This window comes from Lissotriton helveticus, chromosome 9, assembly GCF_964261635.1.
Source record: "Lissotriton helveticus chromosome 9, aLisHel1.1, whole genome shotgun sequence".
Classification (NCBI taxonomy): Eukaryota; Metazoa; Chordata; class Amphibia; order Caudata; family Salamandridae; genus Lissotriton; species Lissotriton helveticus.
Window position 1 is genome coordinate 123,613,102 of NC_136070.1, and position 16,285 is coordinate 123,629,386.

Here is a 16,285-nt window from a genome sequence, read left to right on the forward strand (position 1 = left end):
AAGCCTCGACTGCTCCATATTTCCACTTTTGGGAGAGAAGTTTACAAAATGAGTTACTGTTCTACAAATGGATGAAATAGTCTTAAAACCCGAAAAAGTAATTGCACACGTCAGTATCCACTGTAGATACTGTCCAATAACCACCTACAGCCACCAACCAAAAGGAAAGTTCATAGTCTTATGTCTTTCTCCTATTATATGAAAATATTGGGGGAGTTTAGAAGCAGGCTCAGTGCAGGTAGCAATTTGCTTCAAATAAATCTCGACTATACCCCTAACAAGCCCTAACATGGCAATGTAAATGGCAATGCCATTTATTTATCTGTTTTCAAGACCAACACATAAATACAAATTTTGTCATTTACAATGCCAATAGCTCTAACTTTTCCAAAGGCGAAACCATTGCATTGTAAATGCTTGTTTTTCTATTGGCTTGGTTCAGTGTACAGTTCTGTTGCAAAATATCTGCTTCGGTCTGGTCCAGAATGTATTCTGCATTCAAAAAGGCTGAAACTGTACTGAATGAGGCATATTAGCATCATGTAATGTATTCTTGTGTGTTATGGCATTCCTAATCTATTTAAGATTATTGTTGGGTTAATGGGGGCACCCGTGGCAACATTATGGCAATATTGGAGGTAATTCTTGGCATAAAGAGGGCTCCTGTGGTAAAATGCACGCTTCTGGCATATAGGGGTAATTATTGGCATATGGAATCACTGAGGAAATTACAGGCTGTGGCATACTGGAGATTGTTATTGGTATATGGGGCTTCACAGAGGTTACCTATAGTATACTGGAGGTGGGAATTACACCTTGAGAAAATGCTGACATTTTGAGAACTTTTGACATAGCCATGTCATAAGGCATCCTCACTGGTAACATTCTTGTACTTGCCTATGGTACATAATTCTTTGCATAAGGGAGCATCACTGGCATGTACCATGCGCCCATGAAAAATTGCTGGTAGTAGCATACTGAAGGTAATTCGTAATATATGGGGAGGGGTAACAATGACAATTTTTTTAAAGATTGGGTCAATTTATGGTGTGCTTTGGGCTTTATTGGCTCACCATAAAAGTAATGGGATGTTTCCATGTGCTAGTAAACTTACAGTGAAAAATATGTTTTAGAAAGCACGCTTTGACTTTCTCACTGAGAGAAACACCCAACCAAACTCTCTTACAAGACGGGAAGCATTAATCACTAGTTTACTGGCACTTGGGGCAATGTTTGCATCCACCACTTTAAAACATGACCAGCAGGCACTGCCTCAAATGTCAGGTGATTAGGTGAGCATTTTTATGTAGAGGTTTGGGCAATGTGCTTTAGCCGAGTAGGTCATTTTAAAGCATATTGTTACTTGAGCAGAATTTATAAACACACGTTTCCGCATCACCAAAGGCGATTAATCCATCTCTGCCAAAGCCGTGGAACCTCTTGACTTATGATCATTGAGATAGAGTACTCGAGGGTGTACAGAAAGCCTCTTTCCATCGTAAGTTGCTGCTGAGTATGTACGCCTCTTCATACTTCTGTAATCTTTCTACTACTTAGAAAATGTATCTAAAATTAAACGTCTAGTACTGTATCTATATTTTTGTAGAATACCGATATATTTTCCACTGAAGAAATAATTTTTTACTTGTATCCATTTTCATTTGGGTTTATGATCATATATTAAATACCCATCTGTTTAGTGTCATTGTACTTTGAACAAAAGTAGACATGGAAACCCGACATACGCCTTTACAACTCCAGGGCATTGCATGGTAACACGATAAATGTATAAGTTAGACCCTTATTTCTTAATTTAAAGAAATATTATTTTTTAAAGTTACAGCTGCCACAAGAGAGAGAATCATTGAAAATTCTAATCACTTGTTAAAATAAAGGACAAGACAAAGCAATTATACTGCTGGTGCTGAAGAAACATGCAATTTAAGTACAGAAATTATTTATGTATGCATTACATAGAACATTAACACATCGGTAGCTGATTCTATAAAACAGTTTTAATTTTATTTCTTGGCTCTTCATAATATATCATTTGATAAAATGCAAAAAAATATTACAAAAGTGCAAAAATTGTGGTGGGCGTTTCTTCTGACATCAGAGTTGTTGTTCTGGCTTCTTGTAGAATACAGAAAATCTGTCATTTCATTCACTCTCGCCGGATGTTTAGGATCCTCTAGACAAGCTGTCCTTCAACTGCACAAAAAAAGGAATACAGTGAATTACAAGTGTGTGGATGCTAAAAATGGGGGGAAAAGTATTTTCAGTTGACTTAAAATTACATTATTATTATTTTTAAATAATTCTTTACAGATGGAGTAGCCTCCACTAGTGACACATTTAGAAGAATACCTCTTTATGAATACTGCAGGACGTGCTTATTATAATTGACAATTCTACATGAAGTGTGGACTGTGTGAAAAGCAGCAGTGATGTGGTAGACACTACCCAAGAGGATAGTGTGTCATGAAGTGAAGACGGCATGTATAGCAGCAGTGATGTGGTAGACACTACCCAAGAGGACAGATGTTGCTTCATGAAGTGAAGACGGCGTGTAAAGCAGCAGTGATGTGGTAGACACTACCCAAGAGGATAGATAATTCTTCATGAAGTGAAGATGGCGTGTAAAGCAGCAGTGATGTGGTAGACACTACCCAAGAGGACAGATGTTGCTTCATGAAGTGAAGACGGCGTGTAAAGCAGCAGTGATGTGGTAGACACTACCCAAGAGGATAGATAATTCTTCATGAAGTGAATATGGCGTGTAAAGCAGCAGTGATGTGGTAGACACTACCCAAGAGGACAGATATTGCTTCATGAAGTGAAGACTGCGTGTAAAGCAGCAGTGATGTGGTAGACACTACCCAAGAGGACAGATATTGCTTCATGAAGTGAAGATGGCGTGTAAAGCAGCAGTGATGTGGTAGACACTACCCAAGAGGACAGATAGTGCTTCATGAAGTGAAGACAGCGTGTAAAGCAGCAGTGATGTGGTAGACACTACCCAAGAGGACAGATAGTGCTTCATGAAGTGAAGACGGCGTGTAAAGCAGCAGTGATGTGGTAGACACTACCCGAGAGTATAGATAATTCTTCATGAAGTGAAGATGGCGTGTAAAGCAGCAGTGATGTGGTAGACACTACCCAAGAGTATAGATAATTCTTCATGAAGTGAAGATGGCGTGTAAAGCAGCAGTGATGTGGTAGACACTACCCAATAGGATAGATATTGCTTCATGAAGTGAAGACGGTGTGTAAAGCAGCAGTGATGTGGTAGACACTACCCAAGAGGATAGATAGTGCTTCATGATGTGAAAACGGTGTGTAAAACAGCAGTGATGTTGGACACAATACCCAAGAGGAAAGACAGTGCTTCATGAAATGAAGAGTGGGAAAAGCAGGAGTGATGTGGTAGACACTACCAACGAGTGTGCATAGAGGACACTAGCCAGTCATAATGTCAATGTGCTCCTGGTAAGTGACTTAGGGCCTGATTACGATTTTGGTGGATGGGATACTCCATCACAAATGTGACGGATATCCTGTCTGCCAAATTACTAGTTCCATAGGATATAATGGAATTGTAATTTGGCGGACGGCATGTCTGTCACGTTTGTGAAGGAATAACCTTGTCTGCCAAGATCGTGATCAGTCCCTTGATCTAGACAAAATGCAGTGGAGTCATATTGATAATAAAAAGTAGTATCTGCAATCATTGTATTGTGTAATATTCATAGAGTGCGATTTGAGTCTAACCACTCCTGCCATTGCTCTGAAACTTCGTCGAATATTTTTTGGACCAGCCCTGAGTATTATTGCTCTCTGTCATGCTGTTGATCATTGGGTGTATCCTTCTGCATCCTAGCAAGTGCATCCGTTGCTATGCATGAGGTACATTGTTCTCAGAAGCGGGCACTGTTTGCTAAACACAATCTGTGCTTCACACATAATAAATGCTACACAACTGTTTTCCAATAGTTATTACATTTCTGTAAAACTGTAACATTCAACAAAGTGTTTTAGCTGCTGTATGTTTCATCCATCTCAGATGCTCTTGCGGTTTTTACCTCATTTCTGTCGTATACATCCTAATGGCTTTTCCACCACCTTTTAGATAGGGATGAGCTTGCTATCTCTTCATAGTTTATGAATATTAATGAACATCCCTTGCTGGAGATAAAAGCGTTTCTTACTTGTACAACCAGATCTTTAGGAAGAGGTTTGTTGTTAATTTAATTAACAGTCCTTTCGTCTACAAGGTGCAGTCACATGAATGGAAACTGGAATGTAGTTGTAAATCATATATCCTCAGACCACCAAATTGAAGTGAGGGACCAACTTCACTTTCCTACATACTAGAATTGTGGAGGTACATGGGCGCATTTCTCTGCGACGCTGTGAGACTATGAAAAATATCGCTCTAAATGTAGGCAGCTATTGTTTTAGACCCACTTTGACTTCAAAATACGTTTTTAATATGTTTCTTATATATTTGGTTTTAAAAAAGGCTTCGTTTTCCCCCATTCTCCCCTTGTGGGATATAATTGCATCGACTACTGTGTATACAATGCCCCGATCCATCACTAGACAACAGTACCCAGAAATTCAGGAACAACCCCGGTTTTGTACCCCAGTTTATATGCCAATCACTCGAAGCGACATCCCGCTGTTGCCAGAAAACTGGACTAAGCAGAGACTGAATATCGCGGTACTATATGCTAATGGAGAGTATAACAATACAGTGTACTATGTCCAAGCATACTCTGTCAATGTAATTTTGTAATGCTAATAAAACATGTTTAAAAAATATATATATTTGGTTTTAAAAAATAAAAACGTTAAAGCACTTGCTGGCTTTCAAATATTTTTTGTTTTATTTGGAGAGTCCCCTGTTTTTTTAAGAGTGTTAAGAGATCCTGCATTTAGTGGGAGTATTATGTTGATGCCTAGAGAACTTGCATTATAGGTAAGTACCAATTTCTTTTCTCTTTGACTGATCAAGAACAAACTCCATATGATATGGAAAGGTTACTAGAGGAACTCAACATTGAGTCGGACTTCAGTATCGTAAGTGGGCTGAAGTCTAAATCCAAATGGATCCCCACCTTACCGGGGGGTAACTGTATTGACAATTTCCATAAACGAGTTATGGAGGACATACAAAAATTAGACAACAAAAGAGACCTACAAACTTTTAGATATAAAGACAATTTGACAACAGGGGAACGGGCCGCACTAAACACCCTTATCAAAGATCATGACATCATCAGAGAGGCAGATAAGGGGGGTAATGTGGTGATCATGAACAAAAAAGATTACCAAGATGAAATTTTAGGTCAACTACAAGACACTACATGCTATGAGTGCCTGGACCACAACCCCATAGCATCTCTCACTACTACTATTAACAGATTCCTGATAACTTGGAAAGAAGATGGCCTAATTAACGAAGATGAATATCTTTATCTGAAAGTATTTAAACCATCTTACCCGTGGCTCTACACCTTGCCCAAGGTGCACAAACACCTCCCTTTCCCTCCTGGAAGGCCCATTATATCGGGCATAGGCGGACCAACAGAGAGACTGGCAGAGTACGTAGATCTATTCCTAGGGCCCCTGGTACGTAATTTACCATCATTTATACAAGACACGAAACACATATTGAGTATACTTTCTGATCTACAGTGGCAATCAGGCAACATTCTAGTAACCATGGATGTGGTAGCACTGTATACTAGCATCAAACCAGATCTAGGATTGGAAGTAGTAACAAAGACTTTACAGACTCTACCAGCCACCATGTAGCAACATACAAACATGCTGGTTTCCATGATGGAACTCATTTTGAAGAACAATGTTTTCATGTTCAACAACTCATGGTACAGGCAAACAAAAGGTGTCGCCATGGGTTCTAAATTTTCCCCTTCCTTCGCCAATTTGTTTATGGGTGCACTTGAAAAGGACCTAATTTGGGGCACAAAAGGTGCGACATTTGTAGACTCCATAGTATTTTGGGGAAGATACATAGACGATTGTTTCTTAATTTGGTCTGGTACACAGGAACACTTGATGGATTTTCACGAACACTTGAACCATAACACCTGGGATATGAGTTTCACCATTAATTCCAGCTTAGACAGAGTAGAATTCCTGGACTTGGAAATCTATGTTTCTAACAACAAACTACATAGCAGACTCTTTAGAAAGAGTACTGCCTGCAATGCGATCCTACACGCTAGCAGCGCCCATCCACCCCACCAGATCAGCACCATCCCATTTGGTGAATTTTTAAGAGCTCGTAGAAACTGCAGTGATGACAAAGACTTTAATGAAAATCTGAGGGAAATGCAGGTACGTTTAAAAAAAAAAGAGGCTACCCAGAAACTTTACTAACCAGAGCAACCGACAGGGTTAAGAAAATCAAAAGAGTAGACACACTCATGAAGAAACAAACACCAAAACTAATTCTATAGTAATCAGAATGATCACTGACTTCAATAGCCAGCACCAATCACTCCGTAGGAGTTTTACTAAACACTGGAACATTCTCAGAGCAGACAAAAGCATTCAAGAATATATAGGAGAATATCCACAGATCACTTTCAGAAGGGGCAGGACCCTAAAAAATAGACTTAGTCCCACCATTCCCCGAGGCACTATGACCAATACCTGGCTAACGGCACGCAACACAGGTTTCTTTAAATGTGGGTTTTGTTCCATGTGCCGGTGGGCTAAACATAAAACATTCGAATTCCATGACACTAAAGGAGAAAGATATGTTATCAGAACTAATATCAATTGTACTACATGCTTTGTAGTGTATATTATTGAGTGTGTATGTAAGAAATTCTATGTGGGCAGTACCATCCGCCCTCTCAAGGAAAGAATAGCCGAGCACATAAGAGCCATCCACAAACAGGACCCCAAGTATCCGGTAGCTTTGCATGCAGCTGCATGCTATGACCAAAGTATGGACAAACGGATTTCCTTTTTTGGGATTGATACTGTACCACCGGGGATACGGGGTGGGAATAGAGAATTGAAACTAAGACGCCTGGAAGCGATGTGGATCCTCCGCCTTCGCACGGTGGAACATGGTTTAAATTTTGACCAGGAGATGCAATACTTCTTAGGGGACTAACACAATACGTTTCCCGTCATCTACCTCTGTAGTATAAACCATGCAACTACACACATATATCTCTGTTCAGGTTAGATATGCATTAACATTTGTCATCCTCTGTTTTTGTGAATTAACAACTCTTCAGTCAACGAATGTATTCTAAAACTGTAACCGAATTTTCTTCCCTACTTTAAAATGCACCCTCAATGAGACACACGTGAGGAAATGTTTTAACAACCACTTGGAGTAATCTCGTAAGAATGACCTTCACGAGGTAATGTTATTGTAACAACTATAGTACCGTATAATGGTTGAACATCCACACAATGTACATAATGTGACCAATCACTTTGTTATTGAAATGCCATCACTAAGAAATGTACTGCTGAATTTTTACCAACTCACATCAAAAGATCCAGAAGTTTTGTAAAGGATTGTCATTTGAATGAGAATGTAATTTTAGGCACGATCTGCTAATCGAATTGATATGGTAATCGACATGGCTTTAAAATTGCAGATATGATGCATGACCGTTTTTGCTCTCTGCATGGTATGTGCACCACGCACAACACAGGAACTAACTGTTCGTGCATGTAACTTTTCACTTCCCCATGACAAGTTTTCCTTTTTTCTTCTGACTTTATAATTTCCCCGCTATCTATACCTTTACGACGACACCGCCATAATGGTTAGGGAAATTATACACAATACCGGCATGATTGACGTTCTAGTCACATCAATCCGGGACCTTCTCAGGCTATTTAGCCATTTCCGGGTCAATGAACACGTGTCCGCACCCGGAACCAATCTACAGGAGTACTCGTCCTGTCTGCTTTCCCCGTATCGCGGGTAAGAGATTATTTAATGAAACAATATGTATTTGGGCTCTAACCTAGACTTAAGTAATATAAATCGTATAGTAGAACCGTTCAGCTATCCTCACCAAGTAGAGAGTTATAAGGGTCATGATCGAGTCAACGATCTAATACAAACACAAATGTATTATTATGACCAACGAGAGCATCTAACTTGACGCTCTTGTCCTTTCTTTTCCCTTTTTCTTATATTCTCCTTTGATCAACCTACCTACTTATCCAGGGAATCTAATGTCGCGGAGCCTCTACACTCCCTGTGATCTATTAGTGGACGCCTACACCATTTAAAAGAATTCATTAAAGAAGTCAACTGACCGCACCAATACCTGGTTTTGAAGGTGAGATGCTAACAAACCTTTTTGAATTGTGGGCGATTTGGCACTGTACACATGAAGTCCTCAACTGATTTCAGTCCCCTGAATTTTGACTTTCAATCCCCTTCTTTTAGCATCTCCCTGTTCCCATTGGGCGGGAACGACACTGGACCAATATCGACGACAACTTGGACCCATTTAACCTGGTCTCGAGCGGGGCCGGGTCGGAATTATCACCGGCAAAGCGGTGAGGTCCCTTCATAGTATTTACTAGCCATGCGTAAACACTGAATGTCGGACACGATTTTTAGTCGGGTCTCAGATTCTCACTTTCTTCGTCCAGACCCCCTAGTTTTACCTCCTTTCCCCTCTTTCTTTCCTTTTTTGGTAATTCTACAGACCTGCGGTTTACCACCCATTAACTTCAGGTAGGACGCACGCCTTTTGGTATACTCAAGGAAAAAGTTTAGATTGAACAAATGTCACTCATAGAGAATTTCCCTTCGTATGCTTCGAAATCTTGATTTTTATGCCCCTTTAAAATAAGGATTTTTCAACTATACACGTTTGCACTTAAATTCTCACCTTTTTTTCCCTCTTGCGTCACTTAAACACAACGGTTTTACCATCAAGAACCAATATTAAACCATGTCACATACGCATCCACCGCAGAATCACAATCCTGCTTGCGTCCCCACCTGTCCACATCTACAATGGAATGAGGGTACGGTGTTGTGTTCACCCACTATATCCTTGTTGCTCATTGTCACAACATTCACTCTCACCTAGCACTAGCAATTGCACAAAATGAAGTCACCAAAACAATCGTTGTGTACAGTATAATGTTACCATGCACTCCATCTTGTTATTTTGTATCCTCCCCAGCCCTGAGGAGTCGCGGAATTATTGTATTCCTTTGCGACGAAACACGTGTCGGCTGGCCATTCAAACACAATTAAAGAGGAGCCGAACTACTGGTTGTCCTTTTTTCAACGGCGGAAACTTGAACTTTTAATTGTCCATTGAGACATCCATCTTCTGTACTCTTGTAATTTAGTGTGCAACTGGTTTTTTTGTTGACTTAGAGGAATTAGCCTCAGAAGAGTCGGCCGCACGGAATCCCTTTACCAAGATGGCGGCCGACTACATTCCGACGGGCCGAGAACAGTAGTGCCCTGGTCCCGGAATCCGCAGCAGACGGTGCCTGCAACGAGCAAAGGCTCGCGGGAAGGAAGACAGCGGCTGTGACGAGAAATGCCCCGGTAGAATGGCCCCACGGACGCTGGGATCGGCCTGCGGAAGCGGGCCCCTGGGAGGCGCCTAAATCCGGTCCAGGAGCTTGCTCGAGCCAGGTGCCAGGCCGCAGAGAAGCCGTGGTGTACACCCCGCCGTAGCCCTAGACGCGTCCCGCAGACGGAAGGGAGCAGAGAAGCGAAGGCGCCCGGCGGAACATGCTTGACCGCGCCGGAGCCAACTGAGTGGAAGGTGAGGCGCTCCAGGAGCTGAGGCTGGCGGAGGCGACGCAGGCCTGAGGGGGGCTCGTGGAGAGGGCCGTGCCTCGGGGAACTGGAGAAAGCATCGGCTGGACTGAGGGAGGCAGGACACCAGCAGACGGCCGTGAACGGGCGTAAAAGTGCACCCCAACTCGGACAGCAACACCTGTACCACGCCCTGAGCATAGCCACCAAGAAGTCCAGCTGGGAGTACACAAACCGAGTGAGGCAATCTGGCAGAGGGCACACCTATGGCAGCGATATACCGCGCAAGTCCCCATAGTTACCAACGCACATGAATATATGGGCTAATGCACAGCGATGATCGCGACCTCCAGGCTCCAGCCCCCCCCCCCCCCCCCAAGCATGCCGCACAGGCCCTGAAGCGAAAGGCCAGACACAGAGGATGCGACACAGGGGACATATAGAGTAAGGCCGGACCCTCGCTGCACTGCAGGCTGCCTAGGAACCCCCCGAACAGACACTCAGGAAGGGCGGGGAAACAACGCCACTATGGGGCACGGACCGTCGGCGCTACAAGAGTCAGCGAGCCTTGCAGAGTGCCCATGCACCACGGTGACCCCAACACTCAAGGGGGGCAGTGAAGTGCAACCGAGGGGAGACCAGCAACTTCATACCCACCGCACCAGCTAGAAGAACACCCTCAGTTGCCGGAACACAAGCAGGAAAGCAGCGCAAGTGGGACCCCATTACAAAACAGGCAGAAGGTCCCCCGACTGGAGAACAGAACTGTAGTGTGACCCCGTCACAGGTCACCACCCTCACAAACGTGATCCACGACAACCATCGCAATCCTCCCCCTCCCTCCATCCTCTCTCCCCCGCGAAAGCCTGACAGGCGAGGAGAGGTACGAGAGAGACCCATTCAGTAAGGGGTGAACGCAAGGAGGGCGAGATGGGGAAACGGGATCCAGTGGCTAAACCTGCACGGCAGGAGACCATGGATAACTATGCCACGGCCCGTCCACAGAAGGAGGCGATCCAGGTGGCCTCTGCCACGCACTCTGATACCGCAATGCTGCTGGAGGTGATACAAGCATCTAGGACGGATATACAGGACTCGAGGGCAGCTCTGGAGGTCCAGATCGGCGAGGTAGGCTCAGAGGTGCTACTGCTGCACCAGGATTTTCAGAATCTGACAGAAAGAGTGACGACGGCAGAGAAACGGATCGGCGAGGTGGAAGATTCCCTCACCACCCTCCGAAAGGACATGGCGGCACTTCAAGCATCACACCGGCAACTACTATGGAAGGTGGAAGATGCGGAAAACAGGGCGAGACGCAACAACCTACGCTTCGTGGGTTTTAGAGAAGGCATCGAAGGGACAAACGCGGCGGCCTATTCATACTCCTGGCTAACGACAACGTTCCCACAGGCTCAATTCTCGAACTGTTTCGTCATTGATAGGGCACTGCTGGCGTAACCACCGAAGGGAGCACGGCCACGACCAATCATCGCACGTTTTCTCAATTTTGCGGACAGGGATCTAATACTGAGAGAAGCCAGAAAGAAATGGCGAATTACGGCTAGACAACACGAACATTATGATCTTCCCAGACTACAGCCAGGAGGTACAGAAACAAAGACGCTCCTACGATACTGTAAAAGCGAAATTGAGAGATCTACACATGACGTACATGCTGCTCTTTCCAGCAAAATTGAAAGTAATTTTTGAGGGCTGGACACACTTTTTCAACCGCCCGGAGGAGGCCTGGCAGTGGCTGGAGGAACGTCCGATACTCCAAGGGGCGGAGGAGGAAGGTCGAAGGATCAGGGACGTGATGGCGACCGCCAACCTACGACGAAGCCCCCCCTAAGACCCAAAGAGTCAAGAAACCGCAGACCAGAAGACGCACGCAAATAACTCCATATCCTGGTCCCAGCACGTCGGGACGGAGAAGACAAAATTCGGCAACTTCAGCAGGGGAAGCAGTGACGTCGGGGTCCAGGTTCAGCTGCCTGGCCAGCCACAATGGCTCGGAGGAAGAAGACGACGCAGGTGGCCGAACATCGGAAGGGGAGGAGGCGGTAGAACAATCCTTAAATCCCCTAGTGACCGCAATCTGAGAGCTGGAGCAGGAGGCAACCGGCCTAACAGAAGATCTGGACACTGGGACACAGGACTCTCATTCCTGACGAGGGACAGGACTGATATCTGAAACAGCAGCTCATCGTTAAGGGGGCACGCAAGTTACAAACACCCCTTTACTTATTGTTTACTGTTTATTTCCATGATATGCACTTTATTTTTGCAGGTTGATCGAGCAGGGGAGGATAACTTGCCCGCTCTGTAAGGTGCAATCGTAGATTCAGTGGGGGGATCCAAGGGTGGGGGACAGACCCTTCCCGCCAGTAGTCTTGGCTCTGCGGAAGCTGAGACTGAAGGGGGGGTGGTAGGGAGGGGGATGGGGGGGCAGTTGCGGGTGTTACCAGTTTGGGGGAGTTGGGGGGTGGGAGGGGGGTATGGGGATGAAGGGGGTACGGGAGATGCTCCGGCTATGTCAGAATCATCTCATACGAAGAGGAAGGGGGGGGGGAGTTTGTTCTTTAACATGTCTTGTCAAGCACGCACACGCTCAACACAGCAAATCCCACCACGAGACGTAAGATGTCACCAGATGTTCTTTAGCATGTCATGTCAGGCGCACACGCACATCACACAACAAGTCTCACCACAAGATGTCATCCGATCGCTTTCCAAAAATATGCTTATGGGTGACCCGGAAAGAGAAATTGTGCATAAGGAGGGCTTTAAGGTGCTGACCTGGAATGTAAAGGGCCTAGGCTGTAAGATCAAACGGGGCCTGGTCAACAACTATGTGAAAAGGTCCGGGGCGGACGTAGTACTCCTTCAGGAAACGCACCTGCAGGGCACTAAATGTGCCTTTCTGGCAAGGGGGCAATATAGAGTCCTGGCTCCCGCAGGGTTTACCTCTGGCTCCAGAGGGGTGGCAATCCTGATTAAAAAACATCCACCTATGAGGGTGGCACAGCTATGGACTGATCAACAGGGCATATACGTGGGAGTACGCGGGATGTGGGGGAAGGAGAGAATACACGTTTATCTCAGCCTACGCCCCACCCAAACTGCAAGCAGGTACGCTACAGGGAGTATCGGATATTATCCTTAACACATCAGACACGATTCAAATTCTCGGAGGAGATTTCAATGACGTAATAAACCCTATGGTAGATAGAACAGGTGATCGCAACAGACCCCGGACCATGACGCCGCTAGCCAAATCTATGACTGCACTCGGTCTCCTTGATGTATGGCGATGGCTCCATCCGGACGCCGAAACATTTTCTTTCTTCTCCGGAGCGCACAAAGTATACTCCCGCCTGGACTATATTTTCATGGCGCGGCAGGCATTGCAGGTATCAGATTTGGCAGAGTACTGTGTCCGGGGGGTGTCTGACCACTCACCTTTGTTACTAGAGATAGGCAGGAAAAGAAGGGACGGACCCAAAGTACTTAGACTGTCGGCCTGGGACCTACAAAACGTGGAAATCCTGAAGGGACTGCGAGCCGACGTGAGGGTATACATGGCAGAAAATATAGATTTGGTGGACTCTAAGGTAGTTCTCTGGGAGGCACTTAAAGTGGTACTCCGAGATAGGGCGCAGTGTAGCCTGGCAGAAGATAGGAAAAAAGGCCAAGCTGAGACCCAGGCTCTGGAGGCACAGATACTGGCGCTGGAAAATGAACACCTGCTTACCAGGGACCCAGGAAAGCTTCAACGCCTCGCTGATGTGCAAGCCCAGTATAGGCAATTGGTGACGGAGGAGGCCAGGACACAGGCGTTGGCGACTCTGCACCGTATCTACGATATAGGAGATAAATCTGGAAGGCTTTTGGCGTGGCTAAGCAGGAAAGAGAGGGATGATAGATGGGTGGAAAAAGTAAGGGATGGTCATGGTGACTGGGCCTGTACGGATGCCAAGATAGCTGACGCATTTGCTGAATGCTATAAAACCTTCTACGAAGCACGTGACTTAGGGTCCACAGGGGATGTGCTGCAATGTAGGGCAGCCATCGACCTCCCGAAACTTGAGGGGGCTGACCGAACGGACCTAGAGTCTGATATCACTGAGGAGGAAGTTAGGGAGGCACTGACCAAACTCCGTACGGGAAAGGCTCCAGGCCCAAACGGCTTTCCTGCGGAGTTCTTTAAAAAAATGGCTGATCTTCTGACTCGCCACCTACTGGGCCTCTTCCGGGACGCTGAGGAGGGACAGTTCCCACTGGACCTCAGACAGGCCACAATTGTCCCAATCCACAAGCCGGGGAAGTCGGCGGAGGACTGCTCGTCCTACTGCCCCATTTCCCTTCTAAATGTGGAAGCGAAGCTATATGCAACAATTCTGGCTCTCCGCCTGAGGCGGTTCATACCGGGGCTGATCCATATGGACCAAACTGGGTTCATCCCGGAGAGGGCAACTAGGTATAATCTACGGAGGACGCATAATTGGCTCCGAGAGGTGGGAAGCAGGACGGAGCCTCATTGGTTCCTGTCCCTAGACGCAGAAAAGGCGTTCGATGCTGTCCACTGGCCCTTTTGGAGGGAGTACTAGAACACATGGGGTTTGGACCCAAGTACAGACACTAAATTAGTTTACGGTATACCTGCCCTAGTGCTAGAGTTGGGGTTAATGGGGCACTGTCGAAGGCTTTCCCTATACAACGGGGAACCCGACAGGGATGCTCCCTGTCGCCCCTGCTGTTTGCCTTATCCATTGAGGTGATGGCCTGCGCGGTTAGACAGAATGTAGGGATTACGGGTGGGGCAGGCAGAGGTACAGGAAGAGAAACTGTCCCTGTACGCAGACGATGTTCTTCTTTACGTTACACAACCAAAAACCACAATACCGGCACTGTTTGATGAGCTGGACCGCTACGGCGCCAAGTCTGGGTACCAGATCAATTGGCACAAGTCGACACTCTATGACCCCCGAGGACGGAACGAATGGCCCCAACTGCCGGAGAGACTACAGACAACTGGAGAGGGGTTTCTGTACCTAGGGATATTCATCACGACAGACGGTGACATTTCCTACGAACAAAACATCAACTGTGTCATATGTAATTTCAAAACTGACGCTAGCAGATTGCAATCGCTCCCCCTGACGATTCTCGGACGGGCAGCTATGTTCAAAATGATCTCGCTTCAGAGATTTTTATACGCATTCCAAAATGAATACTTCCCTGTGAAAAATAAGGTCTTCCGAGACATTCATGCAGAGCTGAGGTCCTACCTGTGGCTGGGAAAGCACCCTAGAGTAGCGCCGCCGACCCTACAGAGACACCAATATGATGGGGGGGTGTTTCGCTTCCGGATCTAGAAGCCTACTACTGGGCGGAACACCTGGCCCCCATTAATGAATGGATACATGCACCTGCCGCACACCCCACCTATGCACTGGAAAGGCTCGTTATGGGCACGCACACGTCTCCACTACATTTACGGAGGGAAGGGACAGGCCAGCCTATTGCCGGCTACTATAATCACACTGGGGGCGTGGAAAAGGGCGACGAAAGCCATCAAGAGGGATCACAGACCAACGGAGCAGACGCTGCTATGGGACTGCTCCTGGCTGAAGGAACTCTGCAAGTTAAGTGGGTTTCAGGGATGGGACGTCATAGGCATCTCTACTTTAGGAGATGTGACCAAAAACGGGACACTAAAGTCATTTCCCTCACTGCAGAAAGAATTTGGGCTCCACCGCTCCCAGTTTTTTAAATACATGCAATTGAGGCACGCATGGCGGGCAGAGGGGGCATTACAAGAGGCGCTCCCCAAATACGCTCCTCTGGAAGCCGCCTGCGGCAGGAAAGGATCCCTGAAAAGGCCGTATCCCTAACATATAAAACTATTATGAATAATAGGCCAAACAGACTGGAAGGCCTCCGGGCCACATGGGAACAAGAAGTAGGGGACATGGATGATGTGGACTGGGGTGTGGTACTGATGCACCCCAGGGAGGTGGCAATTAAATCACGTCTCCGCCTAATACAGTTTAAGGTCTTGCATAGGGCTTACTTCGATAGAGCGCGGCTCTATAAAATGGGGAGAGTGCCCGACCCCTGCTGCCTGCGCTGCAGACATGACAGCGGGGATTTCTTACACATAATCTGGTCCTGCCCCCACATTCAAACTTACTGGGGAGAGGTCACTGCCGAATTAGGTGAGGTACTGGGGACAGACATTCTGTTAGACCCGAAGCTCATACTCCTGGGAATGACCAATGATGTAGACTTAGCCCGACCACTGCTGATATACCTAGTATTAGCCCTGGTAGTGGCCAAGAGGGACATAGCTAGGAAATGGGGGGCGCCAGATATACCACAGCTAGGGGAATGGAGGAGGGGTATGGACCTCTATATGGCGGCCGCAAGGGTCACATACAAAGCAAGAGGGTGCCCGAAGAAGTTCCGCAGAGTATG

General features: G+C 46.1%; 1 protein-coding gene across 6 annotated transcripts in view; it reads right to left on the reverse strand.

Moving 5' to 3' along the window:
• Positions 1-1,597: 1,597 nt before the first annotated feature.
• The window catches only part of SMOC1 (SPARC related modular calcium binding 1), a 651,789-nt gene continuing 637,101 nt past the window's right edge, over positions 1,598-16,285 (reverse strand). For 5 of the 6 annotated variants that reach the window (XM_078659602.1, XM_078659600.1, XM_078659598.1 and 2 more), the window contains one exon: positions 1,998-2,211. In XM_078659602.1, coding sequence (XP_078515728.1) covers positions 2,192-2,211 — 20 coding nt within the window. In that variant the 3' untranslated portion in view covers positions 1,998-2,191. Of the gene's footprint in view, positions 2,212-16,285 lie in introns of all 6 variants that reach the window. The other variant, XM_078659597.1, reaches the window with a different exon arrangement.